This window comes from Podarcis tiliguerta (genome assembly GCF_965153285.1).
Source record: "Podarcis tiliguerta genome assembly, chromosome: 1".
Lineage (NCBI taxonomy): Eukaryota > Metazoa > Chordata > Lepidosauria > Squamata > Lacertidae > Podarcis > Podarcis tiliguerta.
The window spans coordinates 85,703,173-85,728,623 of record NC_139534.1 but is presented as its reverse complement, the minus strand read 5'-3'; the positions used below and the strand labels follow the sequence as shown (position 1 = coordinate 85,728,623).

The 25,451-nt window shown below is 41.7% G+C and overlaps 1 protein-coding gene across 3 annotated transcripts in view; it reads left to right on the top strand.

Moving 5' to 3' along the window:
• The first annotated feature begins 2,491 nt into the window (after positions 1-2,491).
• The window catches only part of AMBRA1 (autophagy and beclin 1 regulator 1), a 153,771-nt gene continuing 130,811 nt past the window's right edge, over positions 2,492-25,451 (top strand). Inside the window, exons 1-7 of one of the 3 annotated variants that reach the window (XM_083455389.1) lie at positions 2,492-2,828; positions 6,477-6,551; positions 18,481-18,722; positions 19,199-19,257; positions 20,576-20,759; positions 21,434-21,606; positions 24,246-24,312. In XM_083455389.1, the coding sequence (XP_083311515.1) occupies positions 18,588-18,722; positions 19,199-19,257; positions 20,576-20,759; positions 21,434-21,606; positions 24,246-24,312 (618 nt within the window). In that variant the 5' untranslated portion in view covers positions 2,492-2,828; positions 6,477-6,551; positions 18,481-18,587. Of the gene's footprint in view, positions 2,829-6,476; positions 6,552-16,303; positions 16,388-18,480; positions 18,723-19,198; positions 19,258-20,575; positions 20,760-21,433; positions 21,607-24,245; positions 24,313-25,451 lie in introns of those variants that run through there. The other 2 variants (XM_083455391.1, XM_083455390.1) reach the window with 2 other exon arrangements.

Sequence of the window (25,451 nt, the reverse complement as noted above, 5' to 3'; positions counted from 1 at the left end):
GTTTATGGTTTCCAGTGATGGGTTAAGGATTTGGTTCCAGCACCCTTTTTCCATTCTTAACTACTTCTACCCCAGGTGAGGCCCTGGCCTGGAAAATAAGTCCTGATGTCACTCCATGCCCAGTACAATCTCAACAATGGGGGGGACCTGCCCTCTCAAAAAAACCTGAGGTGGCGCAAAGAGCCTTGGCCCCTTGAAGCCAGTGCTTATGATGGGAATAAATTCTGACCTGCTTATTTGCCCTGCTCTAGATTCCATTTCTAACAGTGTAAGTCAATGCATGTCTACTCGGAAGTAGAGTTGACTGGGACTTACTGCCAGGAAGATGTACCTATGATAGTTGGTTTCCAGTCTTGGTAATGTTGCAGCTAGATCTAACTGTGTGCCAAATATATAGAAAGCTAGGAACCATGGTGAGGAAAAGCTTTTTGAACTCATTTGTAGAAAAATTGACTCCATATTCCAAAATTTATTTTACAAGGTATGTAAAGTACTTCTGTAATTTAAATGTTTGCTATGGTATTTGAGATCCGGGACACGGGTGGCGCTGTGAGTTAAACCACAGAGCCTAGGACTTGCCAATCAGAAGGTCAGCGGTTTGAATCCCCGTGACGGGATGAACTCCCGTTGCTTGGTCCCTGCTCCTGCCAACCTAGCAGTTCGAAAGCAAGTCAGAGTACAAGTAGATAAATAGGTACCGCTCCAACGGGAAGGTAAACGGCGTTTCTGTGCGCTGCTCTGGTTCGCCAGAAGCAGCTTAGTCATGCTGGCCACATGACCCAGAAGCTGTATGCCGGCTCCCTTGGTCAATAAAGCGGGATGAGCGCCGCAACCCCAGAGTCGGCCATGCCTGGACCTAATGGCCAGGGGTCCCTTTACCTTTTACCTATGGTATTTGAGAACATGCTGCAATGCTAGGATGTGCTACTGTAACTCTGAATGAATGTTTGTCAGGTTAGCATTTAGGCAACCATGCTAATATATGCTAAACTCAGAAACCAGATTGAGGCAAAACTCAGGGACAGACTTTGGTAATCTGTTGTAACGTGGTGCCTCTGGTGAGGACAAAATTTGGTGCCATTCAAAATGGATCTTCTCAGTTATGGATCTTCTCAATTTTTCTCCCCCTCAGCTTAGTGCCCTGTGCAGGGGGAATCACCAACACCACCCTAAATCTGGTGCTGCAAAACTGATTAGAAACGAGAGGGCCTTATGAAACTCAGACACCTACATGTACAACATATTGTTGCACAAGCAGGTGATGCAGGACCTTCATTAAGTACCTGTCCTTAATTATATTTGTGTTGTAATTATGGTGCATAGCTTCTGGTGAGATCATGGCAGAGCTGTCAGTGACTCTGAGAGCTAAGAGGACTAGATGGGAAAAGATGGGAAAAGCAAGCCTAAAGAGAGCCTAGTCTTAATGCAATCCTAACTTTGTCTACTCAGAGAAAATCCTATTGAATTCAATGGGGTTTACTCCCAGGTAAAAGGGGTTATGATTGCAGCTGTTGCACAGGGAGTAGTACATTTTGCTTTTTGAGTTGTTGAATACAAGCATTTGCTTCTTGTGCCTTTTTTTAGTTTATTAGCAGAACTAATATCCTCAGACACATCTAGAAAGTCATGCAGCACAACCTTATGTAGGCTTACTTAGAAGTAAATCACAATGTGGTAGCAGTAGGAGGCCTCTTAAGTCTCTGTTTCAGCGTGGATCTACACACAGGAAAAAACACGATAAGTCACAAATTAAATCGTTATAAAAATCCAAAAAAAGCACTATGTAAAATCTCATAGAAAAAGTTTGTTCTACAGCACCATCTGGTGTTGCACGTTTATAACATTCAAAACACTGGTGTTTTTTTACTAATGTAGGTGAGTCATCAGTGCCACCAGTTTTAACAGCAAGCCTGTGCATATCTATTTCATAACAAGTCCTGGTGAGTTCAGTGGGGCTTATCCTAAGCCAACAGCCATACATATAAAGTGCATGGTTTCCCCCAAATCCTAGCACAAACTACGGGGAAAGCTTTCAATGTATGGTGTGGATGTGAACCTTTTTTTCTGCACGAAAGTGTGCGTTCATTATAAAAAGTGGAATTGATAGTGTATGGGGAAATTTGGGAAATGTGATTTTTTTGGGGGGGGGGGAAATATCCAGTGCGCAGTCATGGTTTGCCAAATAAAGTTATACTGTGTTTTTTTTTTAAGTCTTACAATAAAAATGTATTGGAAGCAGTGGTGGTTATTTATGGCTTTGATTTTGCGGGGGGGGGGTGGTGTAGCCATTTTTAAAGAACATGTGTTGTACTTTATGGAGGTCCCTGGCAGATGGATTACCAAGGGGACGAGGGCGATGTGAAGGTGAACATCTCCCCTCCACGTATCCCTCGGCTAAGGGCTCGTTTCGCAGCAGACGATCTCAGAGCCCCGGAAGGAGGCGCCTCCTGACGCAGGCCTCTCCGTGGGCCCCTCCCCCTGCCTTCTTTCCCCGCCCTCCCGGTCGCGAGGACAGCGCCGATCCCGCTCTCTGCGTTCCATTCGTCAGCTCTGCTCCGCTTTTTGCGCCTGCCGTTCGATTGGCTCGGCACTCGGCATCTCCGCACTCGGCTGCTTAGGTGCTCGGCTAGGCGCCCTGGCCTTGGTAGTAACTCGGAGCAGCAGCAGCGGCGGCAGAAACTGCAGGGGGAGAGGCCGCCGTCGGATTTGGGTTGTCCCTCCCTGGACCAGGCCCCGACCAGCCCGGAGCGTGCCTCACGCCACCGCTCCGGTCCTCTCCGGGATTCGAGGGCGCCAGGCCTTGGCCAGCCCCCCCCCCGCCGCCTCAGGTAGGCTCTGGGCCTAGAGGCTCCGGGCCTGCTTCCTCTCTAGGGGGGTTGCCGGGCTCCCTCAAGCCGGCGGGGAAACGCGGCGGGTGGGGCCGGCCGGGGAGTTGGGGAACCTGAGGCGAAGGGCGGGACGCGTTTCAGGAAGGGTCTCCTGGCGGCGTCGAGTTCCTCCGCTCCACCCCGCCCACCGCGGAGCCTCCCGCGGCCGCGTCTTTCTCGCGAGGAGGCTGCCTGGCTGTGGCCCCCGCGTCCTCCCCCCTCGGAGAACCGGCTAGCCAGACTCCTGGCGGCCTTGGCCTTCCTTCCCGGGACCCGCAGAGCGAGGCTCTGAAGGCCCGCCCTGTGTTGTTTCCGGAGCCGTCGGTCTGAATACGGGGAGGCAGCGCTTCCTTAATTTAAAATACATTCGGTTCCCCTCCGCCCACGTAAACAGTCGGCCGCACGGTTTTTTCCCTTTTTCAGGGATGCGAGGAGGAATTTTCGCAGCGGGATGTCTGTTTTCCTGTGCGAATGTGGCTCCGAGCCTGCCCGCGCTTCCTTGAGAGTAAGGCCTGGTGGGCACGGGGACCACGACGGCTTGGCTCTGAGGAAACGAGCACGAGATTGCAGGGAGAGTTGGCTGTTAGCTCGCTGGGGTCTCTTTGTACACGGGTCTTAATTAATTATTATTAAGAATAATTAAATGTGAAGAGGGTTGTGAGGCTTTGTATGTAGAAGAAGGTATTTGGTTCGGAGAACTCAAGCCTGTTTCCCCCAATGTTTTTATAACTCCATCCAGCCATATATTTAACACCATAATTGGGATACAATTGTTTTTTCCGGTCATCAGGATTTTACAGAATTGTGTTGGTGTGTGTGTGTGTGTGTTCTGTACCATGAAATTGCTTATTAGTTTTCTAAGCTGTGTGTGTTTGGTATGCTTTAAGGATTTGGACTTCACTGTGTATTGCGAGGAGAGAGTATGGCAACTAAGAATAAATGGGTTATGGAGATAGAAGACAGGTAGCTTGGAGAAGAGAGTGTGCTAAATAAAATACTGAAGCCCTACTTAGCTCCCCCCACCCCCCAATTCCAAGTTTTATTCGAAAATTGTTACTTTGCCCTCCCCACAACAAAACACATTGCAAGTTTGCAGGGAAGTACACTTAATTTTAGATAAGTTAGTTTGATGCTTTCTGTCTGAAACATGGCTAAAATTAAAATGCCACTTTGGTTATACTGTGCAAAACTGGATGTTGCAACTTCTATAAGCCATGAGGTGATCCAAAAAACGTCTTTCTGAGGAAAGTGACAACAGAGCATACGTTTTCATAAATCTTATCGGCTTTGCCTGTATGCATAAACCTGTAGTATTTGAAATCTCAGTATTTCATGCTCACCTGTCCTCCTTTGTTTTTCTGTAAATCTCAAAGTAAATTCCACAAGTGCCTTTCACATTTGATTCAGATTTTTAAACACTTAAAGAAATTTCCTAACATGTCACCTAAATATGTTTTCTTGCAGTTTATATTAACTGCTTCTTAGATCCAGAAAATATTTTTTCATTTACTATTTTCTGGAAGCTTGTTAATATTTGAATACTGGCAGCATGTTAGTCCTATCTCAGTTCTTAAAAGGCAGATCCATTTAGTTTGTCTTAATGTGACTTGCTTTCTAGACTGTTTATCACTTTTGTAGTTTTTCTCTGAATCCTCTTCTGCCTATCATCATCTTTCTTTAACTGAGGTATCTGGGTAAACATAACACACTGAATGAGACTTCTCTGCTCAGCATTGGGTAGTACAGAAAGAACTACAGTACTTGATACAAATCTAATGCAGATACAGCTCTCAGGATGGCATTGTACTTTGGAGCTGCATCATTGCCTTCATTGCTCATTTCATTTGTTTACATTTTTCTCAGAAGTGTTATTGAGTATTGGAGCATCTGCTTTTATAATTGTGTATTGGATGGGTCTCGTATATACATTTTACATTTGACCTTGTTGAATTTTACTTCATTGTTAACTCCTCAGCTCTTCATTTTGAAACTATCTGGAGTTGTTTTGCTTTTCATCCATCATGTTTACTGTTACTCCCATTTGTGTTGTACTTGCAGATCTGAATGAATGGATAACTACTTCATCCAAGTAATTTTTTAAAAATAAACTTGCTGTTGTCACCACTAAAATTATTTGGTGATATACCCTAAAACACAAAAATGGTTTTGTATGATAAAACCAAGCAATAGGCACAGGAAGAACCAGCAGAGCAAATATTTTAGGTCTAAAACTGATAAATAATAATAATAATCATCATCATCTACCTTTTCATCAGATTGTCCCAAGGTGGCATACCACATTAAAAATAGATTGAAACAGATTGATGTTGCTAGCCCCCTCATAAAGCAAATGAAACTGAATTATAATTGCATTTTAATACAGTTTAAAAAAATATTTGTCTGTATATGCACAGTTGTAAAAGTTAGAGGATTGAAATTTTTGAAGGGTGGTTATATAGCTGGCCTTCTAAGGGAAGCTGGGTGAGAAAATTTATGTTGAGCGTCCTTTAAGGATGAAATCTTGAAGGAAGTGCCGCTGAATTCTGTAGGATTTACCTTACTACTGTAATTCTGTATTAATTCTGTAGGATTTACCTTACTTCTGTAGGATTTACCTTACTTCTGTAGGATTTACCTTACTTCTGTAGGAGTAACCTTACAGAGGATTGGAATGTTGCTTGATGAAGCTCCAGTAAGGCTGAATGGCCAAAAAGACTGTTTAATTTCTTTTTTTTTTAACAACCCAAAGACATATCTACAGTATTATAATCTTAACTTTGAAACATAGGCAGGTGTACAGATAGATTCAAAAGGGTGAGCAAAAAATCGTTACAAAAAAGGTCATGGAAAGTTTTATTTAATGTGAAATTGTCAAATAGCACTATTGTGCTCTTGACTGAGTATTTATGAGAGGCCCCTTTTGCAGAGGTTGACAGTATTGTGGAGTGCCTTGTTTAGGGTTTTCTACTGCTGCAGTCCTTCAGATAGGGGTGCCCAAACTTTTTCAAAGAGGGCCGGATTTGATGACGTGAACATGCATGAGGGCTGACCAAAGTTGTTGAGCGCTTTTTTTACGATTTTACCCCAAAGTTGTTGAAGTTGTTTTTTAGGATTTGACCCCAAGAAATAAACTGCCAAAGGGGCCGAATTAAACCAGCCAGGGGGCTAGATGAAGCCCCCCCAACGGACTTTGGACATACCTGCTTTAGAACAGACCACACTAGTGCAGTTTTGAGTGTCATTAAAACAGTGAACAGTGTGCACTAGCACGTTGCTCATTCACATTACAACATCATTAGTTTAATATATGGTTTAGGGTGATGTGTAAACTGGGCCATTGTGTAGTATTACTGCAGTCTAACAATGTAATGTGTATATTACGTTGTATAATATATAGTTTTCACAAGGCCTTGTCTCTCAGAATGTTCTTTCTGAGTTGACAAGTTCCAGTCTGTGTTCTGTTGCCTTAACCCAACTCAGCAAAGTGCTATTAAAAGTGTGCTTACTAGAATGATCGTTTTATTATCTCTTTTTTCATTTTGTCTTCGTCATTTTTGCCACTGTGAAGTATAACCCAAACTTACTTTCCCTCCTTCATGTCTTCTTCAGATTGTCATTCAGGAATGCACTAGTTTCAAACCTGCCAAGTTCTATCATCTGTGGATCTACTTTTCCTTTGTTTTGGTAAGAAAAATCTTAGAACTATTCTTTGATCTTTTATGTATTGAGTTGCATTGTAAACAACTGGACAGTCTCATCAATTCACATTCAGTTAACATAAATTTTAGGCTTGAGAAACTCCATGGTAAGTATCCCCCTTGAGTATAGGAGCTGGCTTTTTCTGCATTAATTCTTTGTAGATTTTTAAAAAAGACTCTCCTTTTCTTAACCATGTGAGCATCAGCGTTCAGACTTAAAAAGAGATGCATTGTTTTTCATGTTTTCTCTGTTGGCTTCAGCCTGACTTTAAGAACTTTCCTCCCTTTTAAAAAAAGTACTATATATAACTCATTTAACTTGAGTAGTCCCTATTAAAAATAAATAAATAAATAAATAAATAAAGCAGAATCAGTTCTTCAAATGTTGAAAAACTTATTTGGGGAGTAGGGGAGAAAATTATTTGGCAAGTGTGTGTGTGTGTGTGTGTGTGTGTATGTGGGGAGTTTAGTATCATTACCAAATCCTCGTGATTCAGCAAACTTCTATAGCAAATGGTAGGACCAAGTTTCCCCTGACTTTTGTCTCTGATGAGAAGATGGCATTTCAGACTATAATGATGTAAATGTGCATTCAAATGTGCATCCACAGCAGGAACATCTGGGCACATTTTAAAGCTAGCTTTTGCTATTGCAACATTGATTTTCTCTCAGAAAACTCAAAATTGACCAGGCCTGCACTTAGCTGATAAGAGAAAACTTATTGTACTTCACAGTTTGGTAGGAAATTGTTTGTCAAACTGAGAGTGCCAAACCACAGCAGAGACATTGCATGTGGTTCCACAGAAATAAAACTTGTCTATTATGACCTATTACATGGATACAGATGCATGGATTGTATGAACTGAAATGGGACAATTAGTTGCAGCCCTCCAGCTTTTTAATACAAAGGCCTTTGGAAAATACATTCTCATATGTGGGAATATGACTTCCCTCCCTTTTTCTCTAGAGTTGAGGCACTTGCAAGAAGTGGTACTGGAACTAACCTAACTCCCACTGTGCCAGAGGCTTTGATTGTTTTATTGTTCACTCATCTCTAGCATATGCTTCAACTGAAGTAGTGTCCACAGTTCAGAAACTATAATAAAACGTGGTTAAAACCAACCAATGTAATAAGATATTAAAGACGTGTACAGCAGCTGCTGAAAGTAAATTAGCTCAAGAACAGATCTACAGCTGCTGCTATTTTAGCCCATCAAAAGCACCTTCTTAAATATTCACTGCCTGTGAACAGTCATCAAAGTAGGGGCAAAAGAGACTATTGTTAGAAGGGTATTCCATAGACTGAATGGTACAGTGGAGAAGACCTGGATCCGTGCCTTTCTATTTCACATGTGTGTAAGAAGGGACATGAACAGAGTCTCCCCAGCAGGTTGGGAAATTAGAGATGGGGAGGTATTTATGGAGGAAGAGACTTTCACTGGTATGTAGGATCCAAGCTGTACACTGCTTTAAAACTGAGAACCAGCACTTTAAATTGGGCCTGGAAGCAAATAGGCAGATAGTGCAACTGATAAAACAGGAATAATATGTTCTTTATAACGTGTACCCATCATAAGGTGAATGGTTGGCTCTTGCACCATCTGCATCTTTCAAACAGGAGGCAGTCCTGTGTAGAGTTCATGGCAGTAATCCAAATAGGTTACAAATGACAGAGGCTAGGTGCCAGTTTGAGAGGAGCAGCCAAAATTCCCTCAGATGTTACTAATAAAGTATATTAGGGAATTTGAACATTTGTTCACATACATACAGATATCTGCCATTTTGCTGCCTATTCTCAGTGCTGTGAACAGTTTATTAAAAAAATACTTTCTTTTCCACCTTTGGATCCAGAAGGATTTTCAAGGTGGCTTATATAAAATAATAGAGTATAATTGCGTTAGGGCTGCTTCTGTGCCTTGCAACATGTGCTGTTCTACAGGCAGTACTACAAGTTCTTCCAAAACAGTTTTCATTACTTCATTCTTTCCTTTCATCCTGCAGAATGTAGCTCCCATGCTTATATCTAGGGCAGCAAGATGGAATCATGTATAACCAATCCTAAAAACTGCACTGGTGGTTTGTGTTCCACTGGGCCTAATTCAAGTTATTAGTAATGGCTTGCAAAGTCTTCAACAATTTAGGACTCAAACCTCCATTTCCTGCCGACTTGATCCTTAAGATTAGCAATGGGAGGCTATTGCAGCCCCCCATCAGGATTTGGGGAGCAAGGATCTGTAGAAGGGCCTTCTCCATAGTGGGACCAGAATTCTAGAATTACCCCCATAGGTATGCCTGTCGCTCCCACTTTGGTTTTCAGACGTCAATTAAAGACATTTTAATTCATCTAGGCTTTTGTAGTTTAAATGTTTAACCCTTGGCAACAGTACTGGAACCAGTGTTTTAATGAGTTAATAATTGTTTTAGTGGTACATTTTTACTGTGTGTGTTATGATGGATATATGTTTGTACATCACCCTGGGCTCCTTTGGAGGAATGATGACAAACAAACAAACAATAGAATGGCATCTCATTCTCATGCTTGGCAAGTGATTGGTCCTTTGTCTCGTTTCATGCTTATTATTCTCTTTCCCAGGACTCTAGGACTTGTTGCTGAGCAGGGGCAGAGAGGGAGGATCCAAGTGCAGCAGCTGTACATTGGGTCATCCACTAAGCAATAATAGTTGGTCCTGTAACTTTTCTCAGTACAGTGGTACCTCGGGTTACAAACACTTTGGGTTACAGACTCCACTAACTCAGAAATAGTACCTCAACTTTACCTCAGGATGAGAACAGAAATCGCGCAGTGGCAGCGGGAGGCCCCATTAGTTAAAGTGGTACCTCAGGTTAAGAATGGTTTCAGGTTAAGAACAGACCTCCGGAACGAATTAAGTTCGTAACCAGAGGTACCACTGTATACTTTTAGACTTGCATTTCTTTGAAACGCTGCTAATTATTTTCATACAAAATGCCATTAATGCACAGTTTCACTGTTCAGATGCTTTTGCAGGTTACAATTCATTCATTCATTCATTTGGAGTATTTACACCCCACCTACTAACCAAAGTAAGCAGCTTACAATGTATTTAAAATATAGCAAAATAGGCAAGAGTTACCAGACAGGCAAAAGTGTTACCACATTCCCCCATCCCCAAATGTCCCTGCTACTACTTTGTTTTTGAAAATTTGGGCTAGAGCAGATCTAATGTTGGTTAATAAGAAAAAGGTCCAGTTCAGAGTTTTGAGGTGCACACCTCTGTTCATCACTGTAAATTAATGGTTACCTTCTGCTTACTATCTCTAGAGCCTTTTACTGTTCATGTTCTTGTTGTCTTGTACTTTTATTACTGAAGAGCTATAGGACTCTAAATTTGATTTGCTTTCATTAGCTAATCCAGTTGCTCACAGAATGTTGTAAGACGTCTTTGAGGAAAACAAGAAAGCAGATGCTGTTGCAATCTGTGTGAAACTACTGGGACCTGTTTTGGCTATTGGTAGTTTATGCTAATACTGGCCTGCTGCTGTGGACCTTAAAACAGTGGGTTATAGCTTCAAAATAACAAATGAACTTCATTGCGTTAAAGAGTTATGGCAAGAAGCATGTTCTGATAAGGGAATTAAGTTATGCATGGCAGGAAAATGAAATGTTGCTGAAATTTTATTGTTTAAAATTTGCAGTTTCTTCCATTTGGTTGAGTGAAATTGAGGTGCTCAGCCTCTTATTTAACTTTAGAGGACCTTGGTGGGCACAAGTGCCTTGGAAGTACCAACTGCTAGCAGGGGACAACTGGCCTTCATCATGGGGCTGAGTGAGTTCCAGCTGCTCGCTTCCACTACTGTGCCTCAAAGGACCTGCTGCCTGGCAACTGCCAGCAAGAAAATACTGCTTCCCTCATGGAATGAGCAAGAGCCAGCTGCTCGGCCATGCTCCTTTGCCTCAAGATTTTAGTGAGGGCTGTTCCTGGTATGACACCATGGAAGAGCAAGGATGCAAGCAGAAAATGCTGTCTAAATAATTCTGGTTCCATGCAGTTACTGCGTAGTTTTTATTTCTGTAAGCCACTTTGAGAGCATCTCAGGGAGCATCTTGGAATTATAGAATGGGGATTGAAGTACGGTGGTACCTCAGGTTACAGACACTTCAGGTTACAGACGCTTCAGGTTATAGACTCCTCTAATCCAGAAATAGTACCTCGGGTAAATAAATTTGCTTCAGGATGAGAACAGAAATTGTGCAGTGGCGGCGTGGTAGGCCCCATCAGCTAAAGTGGTACCTCAGGTTAAGAACAGTTTCAGGTTAAGAACGGACCTCCAGAATGAATTAAGTTCTTAATCCGAGGTACCACTGTATTCTAAATAATAGTAAATATGGATAGGGATCTTCACTCTCTCTTGAAATGTGATGATTTATTCTATGTTATTAGGGGACATTTGGTCTGCTTCTCCCTGTGTTCTAAAAGTGGCTATAAGAATAAAAGGACAGCTTTCCAGTAGGAATTTTGCAGCTTGTGGGCAGCTTTTGAATTTTATTTCGCAAGGATTTATTGGGTACACTAAATGCTGTCAGGGAGTGTGGAGGTTAGCAGTTTCTCAGTGCAATACTGCCTTGCCAAGTCATCCTTGTTCTGGCCCCCCCCTTTATAGCCATTTATATAGCTGATTAATGCTGTATTGTGACCAGTGTCTTGGGTTTAACCTTGTGTAAATTGCCACTTTTGACCTGATATTAATATGGATACTACAATATGCTCTGAGATACGGATGTCTGAGACATGTGCAACACAATTGTAAACACATTTACTGAGAGGTAAGCCTCATTACCCTCAATGACTTATACTTCCTATTAAATATGGTTAGAATTGCAGCCATGCAACCCATGCCAGTGTTTTTGGTTGATTGTTCAGATTTCATGTTGGTCTTGCTCTTTCTGTGTTGAACAAGTTCATGGATTACACGAAACAAATGAAGTAGAATCATAGAATCATAGAATCATAGAGTTGGAAGAGACCACAAGGGTCATCGAGTCCAACCCCCTGCCAAGCAGGAAACACCATCAGAGCACTCCTGACATATGGTTGTCAAGCCTCTGCTTAAAGACCTCCAAAGAAGGAGACTCCACCACACTCCTTGGCAGCAAATTCCACTGTCGAACAGCTCTTACTGTCAGGAAGTTCTTCCTAATGTTTAGGTGGAATCTTCTTTCTTGTAGTTTGTATCCATTGCTCCGTGTCCGCTTCTCTGGAGCAGCAGAAAACAACCTTTCTCCCTCCTCTATGTGACATCCTTTTATATATTTGAACATGGCTATCATATCACCCCTTAACCTCCTCTTCTCCAGGCTAAACATGCCCAGCTCCCTTAGCCGATCCTCATAAGGCATTGTTTCCAGGCCTTTGACCATTTTGGTTGCCCTCCTCTGTACACGTTCTAGTTTGTCAGTGTCCTTCTTGAACTGTGGTGCCCAGAACTGGACACAGTACTCCAGGTGAGGTCTGACCAGAGCAGAATACAGTGGCACTATAACTTCCCTTGATCTAGATGCTATACTCCTATTGATGCAGCCCAGAATTGCATTGGCTTTTTTAGCTGCCGCGTCACACTGTTGGCTCATGTTAAGTTTGTGGTCAACCAAGACTCCTAGATCCTTTTCACATGTACTGCTCTCAAGCCAGGTGTCACCCATCTTGTATTTGTGCCTCTCATTTTTTTTGCCCAAGTGCAATACTTTACATTTCTCCCTGTTAAAATTCATCTTGTTTGTTTTGGCCCAGTTCTCTAATCTGTCAAGGTCGTTTTGAAGTGTGATCCTGTCTTCTGGGGTGTTAGCCACCCCTCCCAGTTTGGTGTCATCTGCAAATTTCATCAGGATGCCCTTGAGTCCATCATCCAAGTCGTTGATAAAGATGTTGAATAAGACCGGGCCCAAGACAGAACCCTGTGGCACCCCACTAGTCACTCTTCTCCAGGATGAAGAGGAACCATTGATGAGCACCCTTTGGGTCCGGTCAGTCAGCCAGTTACAAATCCACTGAGTGGTAGCATAGTCAAGACCGCATTTTACCAGCTTCTTTACAAGAATATCATGGGGCACCTTGTCAAATGCCTTGCTGAAATCAAGGTAGACTACATCCACTGCGTTCCCTTCATCTACCAGGCTTGTAATTCTGTCAAAAAATGAGATCAGGTTAGTCTGACATGACTTATTTTTCAGAAATCCATGCTGACTATTGGTGATCACAGCATTCCTTTCTAGGTGCTCACAGATTGTTTGCTTAATGATCTGCTCCAGAATCTTCCCTGGTATTGATGTTAGACTGACTGGGCGGTAATTATTTGGGTCCTCTCTTTCCCCCTTTTTGAAAATAGGGACAACATTTGCCCTCCTCCAGTCTGCCGGGACTTCGCCTGTTCTCCAGGAATTCTCAAAGATGACTGCCAGTGGTTCTGAGATCACATCTGCCAGTTCTTTTAATACTCTTGGATGCAGTTCATCTGGCCCTGGAGACTTGAATACATCTAAACTAGCCAAGTATTCTTGTACTATCTCCTTAGTTATTCTGGGCTGTGTTTTCTCTGCTGAATCATTTCCTCCAAATTCTTCAGGTCGGGCATTGTTTTCTTTATCGGAGAAGACTGAGGCAAAGAAGGCATTGAGGAGTTCAGCCCTTTCTGTGTCCCCTGTTTGCATTTCACCATCTTCTCCTCTGAGTGACCCCACTGTTTCTTTGTTCTTCCTTTTGCTACGAACATACCCATAGAAGCCTTTTTTGTTGCTTTTAACCTCTCTAGCAAGCCTGAGTTCATTCTGTGCTTTAGCTTTTCTGACTTTGTGTCTACACGTGCTGGCTATATGTTTGAATTCCTCTTTGGTGGTTTCCCCCCTTTTCCATTTTTTGTACACATCCTTTTTTAATCTTAACTCAGTTAAAAGTTCTTTAGATAGCCACCCTGGCTTCTTTAGGCACCTTCCATGTTTCCGTCTCATTGGTATTGCCTGAAGTTGTGCTTTTACTATCTCCCTCTTAACAAACTCCCAGCCATCATGAACTCCCTTTCCTTTTAGTATTACTGTCCATGGGATCTCACCTAGCACTTCCCTAAGTTTTATGAAGTCGGCTTTCTTAAAGTCAAGAAATTGAGTCCTAGTATGCTTGGCTGCTCCTTTCCGTTGTATAGTAAACTTCAGAAGAGCATGATCACTTGCGCCTAATGATCCTTCCACTTCTACCCCATTAACCAGGTCATCGACATTGGTTAGGACCAGATCTAAAATGGCTGTTCCTCTTGTTGCTTCTCCCACTTTCTGGACAATGAAGTTGTCTGCAAGGCCAGTGAGGAATCTGTTTGACCTTATGCTCTTGGCTGAGTTTGACCTCCAACAAATATCTGGGTAATTGAAGTCCCCCATTACTACTATCTCCCTTCCTTTTGCATGCTTGGCCATCTGTTCCAGGAAGGCATCATCTATGTCCTCCGTTTGGCTTGGGGATCTATAGTAAACTCCCACAATGAGGTCCCTATTATTCTTCTCTCCCTTAATTTTGACCCAAATGCTCTCACTTTGGCTTTGAGGTTCTAGATCTTGGATCTCTTCACAGGTATACACATCCCTGACATATAACGCCACTCCTCCTCCTTTCTTGTCTGGTCTGTTTCTCTGAAATAGATTGTATCCCTCCATTTTTACATTCCAATCGTGGGACTTATCCCACCAGGTTTCAGTGATGCCTATTATGTCATATTTAGTTTGCTGTACCAAGAGCTCAAGCTCATCTTGTTTATTTCCCATGCTTTGTGCATTAGTGTACAGACATTGAAGTCCATTAGTCATTCCCCCGTGTCTCTTATTTAAGGATTTTTTCCTCCCACCACTAGGTCTGCTTGCTGTTTGCTCCATTTGGTCTATGACATTTGGATGATCATCTTCATCAATTAATAGACTCCTACCTTCAGGAGCACTGTCTCCCTCCCCCACATTAGTCAGTTTAAAGCCCTCCTGATGAGGTTTCTTAGTTTTTTGGCAAAAACATTCCTCCCAACCGTTGTGAGGTGCAGCCCATCGCTTGCCAGAAGTCCATCCTCAAGAAACTGCAGTCCGTGATCTAAGAATCCAAACCGTTCCTGTTTACACCATTTGCGAAGCCAGCTGTTTACTTCCACTATTTTCCTCTCTCTCCCTGGGCCACGTCGTTCAACTGGGAGGACAGATGAGATGACGATTTGTGCATTTAATTGCTTCAATTTCCTGCCCAGAGCCTCGTAGTCTTTTTTGATCTTCTGGAGGCTATTGCTTGCAGTGTCATTGGTTCCCACATGAACCAAGAGGAAGGGGTATTTGTCAGTGGGTTTTATGATTCCTTGCAGTCGTTCAGTTACATCTTGGATCTTAGCCCCGGGGAGACAGCACACTTCCCGAGACATCTTGTCAGGCCCACAGATCACTGCTTCTGTTCCCCTCAGTAGGGAATCCCCTATCACCACTACACGCCTTCTCTTAGGTTTGGTCAGGGTTCTTCCGTGAGCAGTCCGTTCCAAGGTCGCCTGCACATTCCCTGAGGACTGACTTTGCTGCTCATCTTCATATACGTGATCGACTGTAATGAGGGAGAGATCCTCAAATGGAGTCTGCTCTTCGTCTTCCATGCTAGGGGAGAGGACCTCAAAGCGATTGTGTATTTCTAGACAATCAGAGCGAACCCTGGGCCTCCTACTTCTTTGAGTCACGTTTCTCCACATATCGGGCTCCTGTGTTGGTGAACTAGCCTCCTTATCAGGGGAGTCCCCTGTCTCCTCCTTGGTGGAGACGGTGTGCTCTGTTGCTTCCAAGAAGAGCTCCAGCTCTCTAATTCTTTGGAGCGTAGCTACACGTTCCTCCAGTTGCTGGACTTTGTCTTTTAGGAGGGCAATCAACATGCAATTGCTGCACGTAAAGCTGCCTGCAACCTTTGGCAAGATGGCAAACATTGCGCAGGAACCGCAGGCGACTGCAGCTGTTCCCTCCCCCTCCATCTTGAGAATGTGTCTTTGGGCTTGAGACTAGCTCCCCTAAATCTAAAAGATGGAACCCCTTTTGGCTCCTTCTTCAGCCGCTGCCCTGCAAAAAAGTAGAAAGACATAGGATTCAACTTTTGAAATAGGGATAGCCAATGTGGTGCTCTCCAGATGTTCTGGGCTCCAGTTCCCATTGGCCTCAGCCAGCATGGCCAGTGGTCAAGGTTGATGAAAGTATAGTTGAAAAACAAATGGAGGGCATCACATTCACTACCCATGTCTATTAGTGAAAGAGGCTTGGATTAGTCAATAATTACAGCAAAAGATATTAAGATTACTGATTGCTGAATGTTTCCTGCAGAGCAGGGGTAGCCAACATGGTGCTCTCCAGATGTTGTGAACTGCAACTCCCCATTGTTTCTCATGCTAGCTGGGACTAATGGCAGTTGTAGTCCACAACAAATGGAGGGCGCCATCTTGGTTACCACAGCTGTGTGTTTGGTATCCCTAAACCTTTTGTTGCTGTTTCTGATTCATTGTATGCTTTGTGATACTCTCTGTTTACAGCAACATTGATTTCCCCTTTCCTACCTTTGTTCACTAAATAAATGTGGGCTGATTGGGTAAGTTGCACATGAAGAGCATTGGAAACATGCATGATATGAATTGGAGTCTTATGCTCTCAAGTGAGCCAAGGCTCTTCCTTGTGCTTCTGTTAACTTATCCTTAATTTGTATTACCTGTTCCCAGGTGTGTGGGAGCCTTGATTTGCACCATCAAAAGCCTGGTGGAAAAGGAAAGTGTTTACTTGGTGCCAAAAGTATGTCAATAAAGGTATCAAATGGACCTTACTTAGAGATCAAGGCAGGGCTCATTATATGGTTGGATGGATTATTTTGGGTTCCAGGCAAGACATTCATGAGCTGAGGCACTTTGGATTTTTTTTCAAGTTCTTCCAAGTATTAAGTATTAAGTACTGGGGTGCTCCATGACATCCCATGCTTCTTCCTCAGAGGAGGTCTCTGGTGTTTTTGTTGGCAACTGGCATCTGCATTCATTTATTCTGCTCTTGATTAAACAGGCTTTCACACAATTGCTAGAACTGTTCTGTATGTACCTGGAGTTGAAAGCAGTAGAAACACTTTTCCAAAATCTGCCAAACATTACCAGGTAGATATCTAGCATTCTTTCAGAATATTGATGAGTGAAACCAGTGTATAATAGTGATGGGATATCCCTTGGAATGTCCAGGGCACACTCTCAGGTCAGATCAGATTCCCAAAGGGGTTGATGTTTGTGTATTTGCTTTTGAAGTGGAAAGAAAAAGTGTAAGTGACTCCAACTTCTTCCTATTATGGAACAAGTGTGAAGGGGGAGTTTTCTCTGTTCCCAATTTGCACAAGGAATAGAAACAGGACATGAGGAAGTGCAGTTGTAAATGGTTGAGGGTAGAATGAACACATTAATCTTCTGCAAAATGGTATTCGTATTTTCTTTGTAAAAGGTTTACTTAGATTAAATCTTAAAGATGACTGGCTTTACCCATGTGATCATACAGTTGCGTAATTCTTTTAAAAATTAAAAACATCAGTGTTTGAAACAAATTAAGCCTAGGTGTTCTGCCCATTCAGAGCACCATCACCCCCGGGGCCAGTCATAAAGGAAGGAAGAAAAACCACTCTCAGATTGCACTCAGAATGGAGTATGAAAGTTAATCAAATGTATACACATTAACTTTATGTAAACTTGATTTATTACACTGGTGAGCAAAGCAATTCCTCAAGAAAATTCCCTTGAGAACTCTCTGTTAACTTTCCTTAGTAAGGAAAGTTTCTTTTCTTGCAATTGATTAAAAATATCTGTCTTCGTAAGCAGCTGTTGTCTTGGGTCAGCAGTCTGGAAGTTGTTCTCAATAAAGTAAAATTTGTAATGAGAACTCCCCAGTTTCATATTATGCCTTTTTAGTTTGTAGTATTTGATGAGACCTGCTTTCGTAAATCCAGTTGATAGTGTGCTTGACCTGGAAATATCTTCACATCCAACTTGGTGGTGTATTTGCTATGTGATTTGGGTTAGGTCACTTTATTCGGCCTGTGACATAATTCATATGGTGAGTTTTATGATGACAGGAAGTGATTTAGCAGCAGTACAGTGGTACCTTGGGTTACATACGCTTCAGGTTACGTATGCTTCAGGTTACACACTCTGCTAACCCAGAAATAGTGCTTCAGGTTAAGAACTTTGCTTCAGGATAAGAACAGAAATTGTGCTCCGGCGGCGCAGCAGCAGCAGGAGACCCCATTAGTTAAAGTGGTGCTTCAGGTTAAGAACAGCTTCAGGTTAAGAACGGACCTCCGGAACAAATTAAGTACTTAACCTGAGGTACCACTGTAAATGTAATCTGTTTATGTTCTATCTTTCTCAAAGATATTTTTTTTAAAGCTGAAACTGTCTTGACTGGAAAATACTTTTATTCTAAATACCACAAAATACATTTGAAAATGAAATTGCCACAAATCAATTCTTACGAAGAGTTATTTAAAAAAAGTTTGACAAGAGTATCCATGTAGTGAAGTGAACATGAATCAGGTGTTCAGTGAACCATAGCTAATAAGAGAGTGACTTGCTGTTTGTTAAATCTCCAACCACACGAAGTTTTTCTTGTAAGACTTTGCAGGCCATCTACTATGTGTTAGATTTGCCATGAAAATGCTGGACCTGGGCCCATCATTCTGCAACCTGAGGAAGATCTGTCTTGAATGTGCTGCAATTACAGTGGTCTCTCTTGAGAATCTGATGATGATAATAGTAATAATGCTATGTTGGTGGGGATGGAATGTTAACAATTACACAGAGAGATACCAATTTGTATTGACCTCTTGGAAACTTCTGACTTGGGTTCCTTGAAATATATCTTCACTATCTAGATTTCCATGAGGACAGCCTTGCAAGGAGTGGATGGCACTTGTGTAGATTATTGGCACTTGTGATCTGGTGTCTCTCGGTGACTCATTCCCCTGAGACAGTAAAAGCCATGAAGGTTGTACCAGAGAAGAATGCTGTTCGAATCCTTTGGGGCCGAGAACGGGGCACGCAAGCTTTGGGAGCACAGCGTCTTCTGCAGGAGTTGGTAGAAGACAAAACCCGTTGGATGAAATGGGAGGGCAAGGTAAAGCTCCTTATGACACACTTACAAGTCAACTGAACTTAGGAACCTGCCCTGCACAAAATCAGAACATTGGTTCATCTAGGTCAGCATTGTCTACACTGACACTACTTTAGGGTTCCCTATGTGGGTCTTACCCAGTCCTACCTGCACATACAGTGATCTAGGATAGTTTGGCATACAAAGCAAGTTCTTAACCATGGAGCTTCAGGCTGTGTATGACACTTCTGCCTGTGGGTAATTTGAGTTATATATACTTCTTAGGTTTCTGAATTTGAATTAAATATTTTTATCTGGTATGTGCCAGATTCAGAATAAATGGATAGAACCTTTTAAGATTTTTATAACCCTTTGATACTCCTGGAACAATTGTGCAAAAGTATCATTTCTTCTATCAAACTTCACACGAGGGAGGGATACTGGTATACTTCACTGATACTTTGAGCTCAGAAAATGTTTTGTGCTCTTTTGACTTTCAGAAGGTTGAGTTGCCAGACAGTCCACGCTCCACCTTTCTACTGGCATTCAGTCCAGACAGGTACGCATCTATGTATATATTTTCTGTTCTCTTTTTATTTATTTATTATTTATTTTATGTTCCCTTTTATCTGTTAGAAAGATTTGTGAAGAGAAATGTTCCTCAGCATACCTGTGAGAGCTTCCAAAGAGTCTTTCAGCTTCGCTATACCAAGTGCTGCTCACTCTTTTGATTATTTGAAACTACTTGTGTACATGGAATACTCTTTTTGAACTATGATAATGACAGAATGTAGACTTTCAAAGAACTTGGTAGCAGGAGATGTTCATATAAACTGGTGAAATGCTTGTTGTGTTAGTTGGTTCAGGGACCCTACAGGGAAGGCGCGAAGTCCTTGAGAGCCCTGTGCAGGTTTTGTCCCTACTGTGGTAGTATCAATTTTCCTTTAGTGAATACAGCTTTTGCTCCTCCACCCTCTCAAATGTCATTGTAGTCCGCTTGCTTTTTGTTTCATAGAACAGTATGCAAGGCAGAGCCAATGAAAACTTACTCCATCCCTGTTTGCATAGTCACCTCATGTTTTGTTTTAATTGGTCACCCCAGAGCAGGGGTAACCAACATGGTGTCCTTGAGGTTGTCCCTATTATCCCTGACTATCAGCTATGCTGGTTGAGACTAATGATAGTTTGGAGTCCAGGAGCATTTGGAGAGCATTACATTGATTACCCTTTTTCTAGAGTGTGACAGATGAGAACCAGGAATTGGCTTTCATATACAAGAGAGCTTAGGGCCTGGCCACTGTCCAAATGTACCACAAGCAAGATTGTTGCAGTGCATATCAGAAAGAAGTGATGTTTGAAAATTGGGAGTGACTCACCCTGTAGGGATGGTATGGTATAGATATTAAGGTGGAAAGCACAATTTGGAGAACCTATCATTTTATGAGCATTTGACCAGTTGAAAAATATAGCTGAGTATACTACTCTACTATTCTTGAGTAATGGTTAAGTCTTTTTGGAGTATTTACTATATTAGAATGACAAAAATGTACTTTAATTATTAACAGGTAACTATTCTCTTACCTGTTAATCTTGGAAATATAATTATTAACTTTTAACAATCTTATGTAAGCTTTCTAAAACTCAAGTATGTGTGCTGTGAGGCTGGTTAGATTGAAGTATCATTGACTTATTTTTAGAAAGTTGGTCTTGGAGCTGTGATGTCTTGGTGGTTTGGGTGTTGGGCTTGACAGCCAATGAGGCATATCTGTACAGGTTCATATTTTTCTCTCTGTTTCTGCATCCAAAATTGCTTGCTAAACAACCTTCTCTTCCCATCCTCCCTCCCCTTCTTTTATGTTGCTTTTTAATTTCCCCAGGACCCTTATGGCTTCTACTCATGTGAATCACAATATTTACATCACTGAGGTGAAAACGGGCAAATGTGTTCACTCTCTAGTTGGGCATCGACGCACACCATGGTGTGTAACCTTTCATCCTACCATTCCAGGGCTTATTGCTTCAGGGTGCCTTGATGGAGAGGTTAGAATCTGGGATTTGCACGTAAGTTCCTTTTAATGCTCTTTACCTCACTCTATGCCAGGCTAATCCATGCATTGCCACACTGGTGTGCGACCTTCTTCACTGTAGCATTTTCTCATATTATTCTGGTAATAGGAATAAACCCAAATACATGGTTCCATCCCTCCAAATATCACCTGTTTACCTTACTGTTGTGGATTTGTTTTATTTTCTGATCATGAAATGCCAACTCTGCCAGTTGAGAGCCTTATTGGCAGGCTGTAGCAGAAATCTTGTGCTAGTTAATGATAAAGCCTTTGGATGACCTATAATTATTTCTGCAAACATTTCAGTGAAAGATTACTGTAGGTTTCAAGAATTAAAAAAATGCTTTCTAGTAGTACTGTAGTGTGTCATGACCTTTATCCATACTAATGTTGAAGGGCTGAAATGTTTCTACATAATCAAATTCTTTGAATTACTCTGGAACATTCAGTGAGTCTCAGACAGTCTATACAAACAGTATATAATGATTTTCCTGTAATTGGTGAGACAAAGGTCTTTAAAATTTGGCTATGCAGTTGGGGGTGATATAAAACGGAAGCACATGTGATGATGCTTGTGATATAAATCTAGGTCACCATATAGTGTATATGGGATCCTGTTTGGAATTACTGTGTTTCAGTACCATTGACCATAGATTGGTTTGCTCCCAGGGTGGAAGTGAGAGCTGGTTTACAGATAGCAACAATGCCATAGCATCTTTGGCTTTCCATCCAACGGCCCAGCTCCTGCTAATTGCAACAGCCAATGAGATCCACTTCTGGGACTGGAGTCGCCGGGAGCCTTTTGCAGTTGTGAAAACAGCCAGTGAAATGGAGAGAGTCCGGTGAGTAATCCTTCTGCATGAGTGTATCTAGTTGAAGACGAAGATAAGAGGGAGCAATCTTTAGGAGAAATCCTCAAGATAATTGCTTGGGACACAGTTTTAGCCAGAAATGGAAAAAAACAAAACCCTATGACACTGGAGACAGCTTGGAAAACTCTTAATTGCACCCCAGGGTTCACTAGTAAACCAGAAGATGAAAGTACGGTCTTGAAGTCACACAGTGTGGTTTAACTGCTCAAGTCAAGTAGGCCTGGCCCTGTAGACTGCAATCATATTTATTTATCTGCTTACTGTGTTTCTAATTCTAAGAAGTAGCATTAAAATAATAAGCTCAAAACAGATAATTATGGCCATAGAAATACCACCTTAAAAAATAAGGATAAAAGATAAGATTTTAAAGGCCTGTGAGAATAAAAACATCTTCACCGATTTTGAAAAGCATTCCAAGCAAGGGGCCACTATCCTGGCTTCCTACCTTTCTTTAGCTTGTGGGGGCACACAATGATAAGAGGTCATTGTTGGGTACATATGGGAAAAGAGGATCCTTTGGATACTGTGGTCCCAAGCTTATGAAGGGCTTTAAAAGTCAGAACCTGGAATTGAATTGGAACTGGAATTGGGCTGGGAGTCAGTGAAGATGATTAAGTCCTTGTGTAATACAATCATAGTTAGTACTCTTTCAGCCATATTCTGTACTGATGGCAGTTTCCAGCAAGCCTTCAAAGGTAGCACCACATATAATGTATTACAGTAATCTATAAGGAAAATTGTATAAGCTAACTCTGATGTTACAGGACAAGTATTAGAGTATTCTGCTGCTGTGATTTGATACGGTTTTAATTGATGGTTTTATTCTGTTAATGTATTCTAAACGTATTTTGTGTTCTTAGCTGCCATGTGCTCTTGTTATAGGAAGGCTTGGAGTATACACATGATGGACAAAAGCAAATATTTTTCCAGACAAATAGTGGGACAAACTTGGCACTATTTATAAAACCTGCCATAGAATATCCCTGGTAGTTGCTATTACCGATGCATTTATTATGGAGCAGCAAGAGACTAGTTATCCAGAGTTTTACTTGAGCAGAGAAATGTGTCATTTTTTACAGGCTCACCTGTTACAGTTTTTCATTGTGTAGGGACATTTTTCATACAACTGTAGCATTTCATTAGTACTGTTACCAGGCAATTGGGCAGTAATATGGGATTCATTGAATGTTTTACTTAGAATCATGTAGGGCAGAGATTGCTAGAATTATTGTTAGAATGTATACCAGAGCATGAATATCTGTTTAAAATCCAGACATGGGAAGGCATTTTCCAGTTGTTACTACTATTTCAGGATCTCTTGGTAGTCAGAGCTAGCTTAGCCCAACTTTTATATCTCAGGCAGGCAGTGTCAGGTTGCATCATGTGACTTGGTCATGCAGCCTATAAAGTTAACAGAAAATAACTGAAGATGGCTAGAAGCAGCTCTGTGCTATTAGAGAGAGGGGTCTTATGAAGGAGTGCAAAATGATGCAGACAGGAGAACATGTGGTTGCTCTTTTGGAGGCTGCTACTGTGGGTTGTCTTAACAAATGACAAGTTCCAGGCATTCTAAGTAAGGTCAATGCTAGATTTCCCCACTAGTTTCTTGTTAACTATAAAGCATAGTGGTGCTTAGCCTTTGTTGAGCAGGAAGAAAAATAGATTAATGACTCATTAGAGGAAGAGAAGCTAATTGTCATATCTGTTTTGAAGTTTTGGTAGTGAGAAATGGCAGTTAGGAGTAAAATGTAGCCATGAAGTAAGTAAGTAATTTGTTTGTTTGTTTGTTTACTTAAATTTGTATACCAACCTTTATCCATAGACCTCAGGGCGGTCCTGGAAGCTAATGGAAGGTTAATTCTTTGCTAATATACTTAGCACTATATACAGGAAACATGAGATTATAATGACAATATATTGGGCTAAAGTACTGTATCTACCATGTGTAAGACTTAAATAATTAAGCTAAAGCACCATAAAGCAAGTTTATATCTTGGGAAGTAAAATTTTATTTTCTTCAAATTTTGTAATATGTATAACAATTCATTTTGGAGGTCCTTCTTTTTTGGACTTGGAAGAGTTTACTCTTGAATTGGAATTCAGGAACAAAAATTGAACAAAGTAGTGTGTCGAGATCTTGCTTTTTGGACCTTTGGATACGGTGCTCAGATTCCTGTTTTCTTAGCCTTCTCTTCAGATTTTTTGCTCAGATATGGATATAAAACCAGCCAGTTGTTTTCTTTTCTTTCTAAAAACAATATACCGTGGAGTCTGAAATGCGGCAAGCTCACATGCTTCTGTGGCCATTCAGCTTCCTCAGTCTACCATGCAGTCTTCTTCCTTAGCAGTTCCTGCTATTTGAATGTTCATTTTGCTAAATTGTGTACAGTGTTTCCTCATTCACATGCATGGCAGTGTTTGGCCATTGTGGGAATTGGGTACACTTCAGGGATGGATGAACATCTCCCACTCCCTGTTATTTGTGAATCTGAAACGTGGTGTTTCTTTACATTGTGGCACAATACAGAAATGCAAGAAGTCCTTCTCGATAGTACTATTTGATGGAACAGCTTGTTCTGTTAAAATTAAACCTTTCTTCTTTGTTTCAGACTAGTTCGGTTCGATCCTCTTGGGCATTATTTACTCACAGCAATTGTTAACCCTTCCAATCAACAGGTAACTTTTTAAATCAGTTATTAGATGTATAACTGGTGTTTCCTGGTATAGAGTTCTGTGTCTTATTAAATAGACAGTGGATATTTGCTGTTTTTAAACTGACTGAATATGGATGGTCTAGGTGTATTTGATGTAGAATGCTTAAATCTAAATATGTGTGAATCTGGTGACACCTGGATAGAAAACCACGTGGTTATTTGGTCTTGGCTTTCTATGAAAAGAAAAAAGGCTGTGATATAGTACTACAGAATAAATGTTTATTCATACCCAAAGTTCTGAAATTTTCAAGAATACTTGGCCTTGCTGTGCTGCTGATTGCTTTGTTGTTGTAGCTATCCATACTGGTCAGCCCAAAGCCTCCTTGTCTGCGATGAAGTTTATGGGTTGCATTAGCGCTTCACTCCTGTGAACTGTGTAGGACTAATATGGTGCCCTCTCCCTTGACAATCTTCTGCTTTCTCTCTCAGGTCTTAAAATGGTACCTATTGCTTGTTCAGAGAGAATCTGGAGGGGGTACCTTATTGTACTGATGGCTGACTGGGTCATATTGCTCAAGGTCATGTCCTATACATATAACTTGTGACATCCTATTCCTTGAGGCGATCAATTTAACTCTTTCAGCTTCTTCCCCCCTCAGGCAGATCTCAAGCAGCCTCGTGGCTTCTGCTTGGTTCAGTTTGCAATAAAAGCAGGATTTTAAAAAATAATAATATGGACATTATTGGAGTGTGGTGTCTCCCAGGCTCATGAACTGGAAGCCTGGCTCTTGTAGCTGCCAACAGCACCGCCACCAATTTTGGTGGCAGCTTTTTTAAAAAAAGGGTATAGCTCTGAGGTGGGCAGATCCAGTCCCTGAATGGGGATATAAATCATTTTCTCCCTCATCATCAGCTTGATCATTGGAGCAGAGACAGGGTATCCTCAGCTGATCTGCACAGAGCAATTGAGGAGGGAGATCTGTGTGTGACTGTGTGCGTGCGCACGCACGCATGTACATGTGCATATACGCTACAGGTATATGGTTCCAGGAGGGTTGACTGAGGGTGAATGTGACCCTCAGGCCAAAAAGGCTAGCTTCTCTTTGTATAAAATGAAGTTGTGGTCCACCTTTGGCAGAATTGCCATTGTTGGAGTTAACT